The 6,870-nt window shown below is 36.8% G+C and overlaps 1 protein-coding gene across 1 annotated transcript; it reads left to right on the top strand.

Moving 5' to 3' along the window:
* Positions 1-427: 427 nt before the first annotated feature.
* LOC110753450 (uncharacterized) lies at positions 428-1,729 on the top strand. Its single transcript, XM_021954361.2, has one exon. The coding sequence runs from the start codon at positions 489-491 to the stop codon at positions 1,422-1,424; it is 936 nt and encodes a 311-aa protein (XP_021810053.2). The 5' UTR covers positions 428-488; the 3' UTR covers positions 1,425-1,729.
* Positions 1,730-6,870: the final 5,141 nt, after the last annotated feature.

Here is a 6,870-nt window from a genome sequence, read left to right as displayed (position 1 = left end):
TTCAGACTTGGTACATATGTGTGATACATAATTTGGATTGATTTGACATACAACATCAGTATGCAATATGGTAGAACAGAATCAACGGATAGACTGAGACACTCAATATTGCTGAAGCATTTGGTGCTCGAGTTTATTAATCCCACGAACATAGAGTATTTTGTTGAATCATTAATAATTAAGAATTAGGGCTTTAGAAGTGTTTAGTAGCTATAGCTAGCCAAGCTAAGGCAAGTTGGAAGTAAATCATGCACACGGTTAAGAATATAAAATTGGATAGGGGGATGAAGGTGAAGACAAAAAAATAATAGAGATGGGTATATGCATATTATAAACTAATATTCATCAATTCTTGGAGCAAACCTTATATATAGTGCCAACCCAACCACATGTGTTTTTCACATGCTACTCTAGAGAAAAGCCTAATCAAAGCTCAATTACTACACGAGCTCCTAGCTAGAAACCCTAGCTAAAAATTTGTATTGTGAATGGCAGGACCTGAAGTACTCACAAAAACTACAACTGCAACCAGCAGCCCCACCAACAACAAAACCATGGTAACCAAATCCCCATCAACTACGAAAACCGCACTTCGAAGGTACGTTGGGGTTAGGCAAAGGCCGTCAGGAAGATGGGTAGCTGAGATCAAGGACTCATCTCAACGTGTGAGGCTATGGCTAGGCACTTATGACACACCTGAAGAAGCAGCAAGAGCTTATGATGAAGCTGCCAGAGCCCTACGTGGCGAAAACGCACGTACCAACTTTGTGTCCCCAGGGCCTGCCACGAACCCCAACTCAAGTCCATTGGTCTCTTCTGTTTCCAATGGGGGCTTTATGTCGGGGTCTGATGGCAGACATGGCGGCATAGGGGGGCTTAGCTTCTCTTCCTTGAAGGCCAAGTTAAGCAAGAACCTCCAAAGCATCATGGCTAGGAGTAGTGATCATAACAAGTCATCCAAGAGTAGGGTGAGTGATCACTTCACTTTTGCAAGTATTTTCCACTTCAGGAAATACCAATACCAAAACCCAATAAACCCTTTAATTGATATAAAGAATATCGAGAAAGTGGTGCAGCCTAGCATCATTGTGCCTCATAACGAAGAAGGTAGTACTAGTACTGAGCCTTCCTCTTGGGAAAGCTCTAGCATCTCAGACTGCAGTGCGGAGTGGGCTCATGGGTTCAGGCAAGCTGGGGTGGACTCAGAAGGGTCTGAAATTGGGGAAGGGAACATTATGGACCAAATTATGGGGTGGATAGATAGCCCAGATAATCATATGGGAAGTAGGATTAGTGTTGGTGATGATGATAGTGAGGAGGGGTCAAGGAGTAAGAGGTTTAAGGTTTCTTCTTCAGTCATGGTGCCTCCAACATTTAGCACTGGATCTACATTTAATAATATTAATGGAGAAACTTCAAACTAAGGCAGGAGGGTGCATGTCAAGATATATGCAAGTGTACTTCTTTGCCAATTAAACTAGGGCAACATGGATAAGGCTTCTTCACAAAGGATGATAAGTTAGCCAATAAGAAGTTTATTGTTGTTGCATGCTGTTGTGATGAGTGATGTCTCAAAGCTAGAAAAGTGCTTCATCAAAGGAATTAATGTAGAGAGAGAGAGAGAGAGAGAGAGAGAGAGAGGAATAAAAAGATTATAAATGACTAGATCGTGAGATATTGTCTGTTTCCAAATGAAATGACCAAGTTTGGTGTAAATGAAAAGGAATAAGTTAAAATCAAAGTAGAAGACAAGTCTCATGTACTTTTTATATTGTTTAGGGTTTTAATTAAAGGCGCATTCCAAACAAACCAACATCACAGATAGATTAGTGACAAGAATAAAAAGGTGTAGCACATCTCTATCTCCTGGATTATTGAACTTAGCCATAGATTAGTGACAAGAATAAAAAGGTGTAGCACATCTCTATCTCTAAAAGAAACTTAGAATTCATTAAATAACATTAGAAATCATAACTATCCATGATCGGGCGTCATCCTCGCCCTAGAGAATAATTTAGTTACTCATATTCAAAGAAAACATAATTGAAAAACTATAAGACATAAAAGAAAACTTATGGATTGTGACGATGCTCGAGAACTTGACGATGGCAGCGGCTCTTTGACTCTCCTTCAAACTCCAGCATAAGAGAACCTAATTTCTGGTCTTCTTTAAATAAGGAACAAATCCTCTTTCAACTTGGTAACTACGCTTTCCTAGTTTGGCTTCAATTGTCATTGATGAGTTGGCATAAAAAATCCTACTAGATATAGGATCAGACCTTAGAAAATAACTCCACATCCTTGTAGACACTTCCCAAATGTAATTGACACAAATTAAACTCCAAGGATTGAACTTCAAAAGGATTAATTTGCAAAACCCGCAGAACACATTCTGCCCGAACTGTCTGTACTAAAATGGCAACTACTCTCTACACATACGTCCGAATCATGAACCGTAAAATTCTACAGAAAGCTAACATCCGTATCTTTCCAATGATATAAGGCTCAACATCTGGTTTGTTCTGAGGAAGTACAGTACATTCTGTCAAGTTGACTGTTCTGCACAGCACATTCTGCTCCCAGAATTGCACATTATATTTCAATCCCAAAATTGCTCCTTTGCTTGCTTTTCCATCTTTACTCTTCAAATATAATGAATGGTTCAACTATACTAATGACATCGATACCTTTTGTGATAAAAACTCCACACCTATTGGGCTATGTAGGTGGTTAAGTTGTAGACAATATCGGTGTTGCTAATAGCAGGGACGGACCTACCCTTGGACTAACCTGGGCTATAACCCAAGTGACTTTCTTTTCACCAGCCCACAATATCATACCCAGCCCACCCAAAAAGTAAAAAATCATGCTAAAAAAGTAACTTTTGTAACCAGCATGTGTCGATCCTGACAATCCCCACTAGACTCAATCAACAAACTACTACAACTTTTGTTTAAATATTTAACACACTCCCATATTTATTGCTTCTATATATTGTTTTAATACTCTTTCATTAATTAATATATATATTAACATTATATAAATTACAGTCTTTGTCAACTCGCAATATACTCACTTAAATAATTCAAACTCACTATGCAATAGATTTCTTTCAATTTTTTTTTTTAAATAAAAAAAAAAAAATCTTTCAATTCTTTTGTGTCAAAATAATATGTAACATTTTCTAAAGTTTCATTGACAATTTTCATATTTTTCTATCAAATTTGTATCGATATCAATAATTTGTCGGTATTTCCTAATTTTTGGACCACCAATGGGAAACCATCGAAATTTAGTAGGTTTGTACGTAATGTAAATTTAACCCACTCAATTTTCAAATCCTGAGTCCATCGTCCCTGGCTAATAATGGCACGTTGATCTGTGCCTCTGAAATTTAACACATATTAGGCGGTTCCAAGCTCACTATAGGCTTTCGACATGCGTGGTCGTCATCCTACCGTCGGATTTTTATCAATAGTGCTCGGTCAGATATTATATAAACAAGTTTCACTAATATTCTCTCTTCGTTTTTGTAATAGTTTAATTCAACTAAATAAATGGTTTAAAGCAATAAATGGGTTTTCATGTTTCATACAGGTCAAGGCCAAGCCCGTTAGCTACTGTTTGGTTTGACATTGGATAAGACCAAATTGAATGGGCCTGTGAGCTATTGCTCAAGTAATGAGGACCTGCAGCCCTCATAATCGATGTTTAAACCAGAAATTAAATATCCCTCTAGGGGTTGCGCTTGCGTTCATGAATTAGGCTGTGCCAAAAGAATTCATCGACTTAATCATTTGATTAAAGAGAGGCGTGCTCACATGGAGGTTCATTTTGCCAAACTTTGGCATGGCTATAATGACTTTCTTGGCTTTGAGTCTGAACTTTGTACAAAAATTGACCCGACTAATTTGTATTTAGAATTCACGGTGTGTTTTGGCAAGTGTAATAATTTAATAAATTACATCACCATCGGACTATTTGGGAGACTTTTTGTAGTGTTAAGCCCTAGGGCAATGGAGGTAAAGGAAATGTCAAAGTAAGAGCTTGCCCTGCCGTCAAGCTCTCAAAAATTTGAAGGATTGGACCAAAAAAAATGATATTCTTTTGTTAAAAGCTGGCGTCTAGTGCACTCAAGAAACTGTTTGCTTGCTTGATCATGCTGTCTTGTATGCACTTTTAGCCAAAAGCAAATAAATGGAGTAATCGCCACTCACTTTGATGCTCTCTCTCAATGATTCTTTACACACTCTTATGGAAAATAGTTTATCATCATTTATTAACATACACTATTCTCCCTTTTTCTCTTTTTCTTTTTATCGTTTACGTGTTATAATATAAGTAAATATTTATTGATATCATACCCTAAACGCGTGAAATATCAACATCATCGTCCATACATATTATACTAATGGCAACAGTGTCGGCAGCAAAGTGCTGGTCTATATGTACACATGAGAAATTGAATAATCTCAATCCCGTAATATCATTACAACCCAGAATCACACACAAGAACGCAATTGCCATTCCCATGAAACCATGCAATCATTTCATAATTAATAATTAATTAATTGTATACAAGGACCACATAGATGAAAGGGCAACCATTTGCCCTTCCAAGTGGCTGAGGTAGTGGATTTGTTGTCGTTTAATGCTTTTCTTGTTCCTGCAGCCTAATTATTATTATTTACTTTACCAGCTGCAGTTTCAGTGCAGAGCAAACTGGAAATTACCAGTTTACCGTCCAGCATGGTGGTGTTAATATTTTTCACCTTGTCTGGGGGAAGGAAGTAACTAATATTAAACTCCATGCTGCAGTGAAATCTCAATTTAATATACTTGAAAGTGCAACGGGTCTCCGCAAGTGAAGGTAACATGCAAATATGGTTGGTTTACAAGGCCACACATGGTGGCTTTAATTAAAGTGCAGGTGACTACTTTTTCCAAGGAGTAATTTATTCTAAACATTATTATCTATACCTAATCCAAATAATAAAACTCCAATACTAGCAGTCGAGCTAGTGCAACCATTGCCCTTGCTCTGTTTTCTCACACACACTGTTAAGGTGCTATGGGGTTCGAACCTGAGATCATTAGTCTGCAAGTTAAGGTTATTTTTCACTGGGTTAGACCTCATTGACCATTGCCCTTTCTCTTAATGTTCAAGTACTTCGTACTTTTTTTTTAATCAATGAGAGATGAGAATTCAAATTTGGGGCCTCTTCTAATGCTGAGAAAGAAGAGAAATACCACTAGATTCATAGCTAATTTGTATAATTAGCATTATTCAGGTTTACAAATTACAAACCTTTTAACATTCAATTTTAATTTCTCAACCAAAACTTATACTTGAAGACATTGTGTTAAAGCGTCCACTTCTTTTATAAGGCTTCTTAACTATTAGATAGATAAATAAGACATTTTAACTAACATATGCTCTTAGGCTTGTGAGAATTAGTATCTTATCACTGACAATCATTGGTTCTCAACAGCTTAAGTTGTTGGAAAACGGGGCAACAATGTATATCAAACTTACATACTTCCTTACATGAAAGTTCATCTTATCTGTCGACAGATAGGTTGGTGCATGTCTATCCTAACCCTAAAAAACCAAGTTAACCTGAGAAGAAATGACGAACATGAATTGAACTCAGGACTGCTTGCAAAGACACTATATTAAACAACTATTAACTGTGAAAATTAGCTACAATTATGGCATGTTTACTAATCCGGAATTGAATTAGGGGGAATTGAATTGAGGAGGAGTTGGATTGAGGAGAATTAGATTCCGGATTCCTAATGAAGTTGTTTACTAAACCATATGGATTGAGGGGAGTTAGATTCCGAATTCCTATTGAAGTTGTTTACTAAACCATATGGAATTGGGGTAGGAGTGGTACTAATTACTAAAATATCCACATTTTTTGGTTAAAGTAGATGGCATATTTGGAATTTTGAAAATTATGTGAGGATATAATGGGTAAAAAAGATGAATTCCTAATGGATGAATTCTCCAGGAATTAGAATACCACCTCCAAAATCAGGATTTCAATTCCTAATTTTGTGTGGGCCCCGCTTACTTTTCAATTCCTTGATGTGAAGTAAACGCAAGAATTCTCCATATGAGGAATTCAATTCCGAATAAGAATTCCAATTCCTGATTAGTAAATATGCCATTAGAATACAATACTAGCCGGCGCGGCTAAGTTCTTGAATAATAATATCCTTGTACGAGCGCAGGGGGTTGAGTAGATGATCAACCCAGTATAATTACCACACCAATCACTCCGTCCAGTCCATTTCTAGGAATCCATGTGGCAAAGCAATTTTTGTTTTTTCGGTCGAATGCAAAGCAGTCGGTTTGATAATTGATTCCTAACACCCACAAGAAAACAAACACAGCTGAATATTCACAACCTCTTTAATTTCATCCAACCATTTCAGATGGAGTTTTATGACAAAATCTTAATTTGTCGGCGCCCAATTAGCGCATCTCCTTCCCCCTTATCTCCAATAATTAATCTTTTGATGGCTTTGTTAGGCATACGTCTCTTTCTCAAATATATAATTGAAAAGAATAAAATAATTTATCTTCCAATTCTTCTACTGCTCAATAATGTTGCACGTGAGAGCTTGGCTTGGATACATATAACTTTCAACGAGGGATTTTTCAAATTAGCTTATTTGAGGGGCACTCTTGTAGGGCTCACTCTGTATTTTATTTTATTAATCCAAACCGTCTATTTTGCAGATACTCATTCAAAGATCATCTCTACAAAAAAAATCACTTGAATCTTATATCATTTGACCACTCAATTGAATTATTGAAATTTTAGTACTTTCTTAAAGCGATTTTGTAGGACACAATTG

This window comes from Prunus avium, chromosome 1 (genome assembly GCF_965620075.1).
Source record: "Prunus avium chromosome 1, drPruAviu1.hap1.1, whole genome shotgun sequence".
NCBI classification, from domain to species: Eukaryota; Viridiplantae; Streptophyta; class Magnoliopsida; order Rosales; family Rosaceae; genus Prunus; species Prunus avium.
The sequence above is the reverse complement of the archived record's forward strand: the minus strand, read 5'-3'. Positions and strand labels throughout refer to the sequence as shown.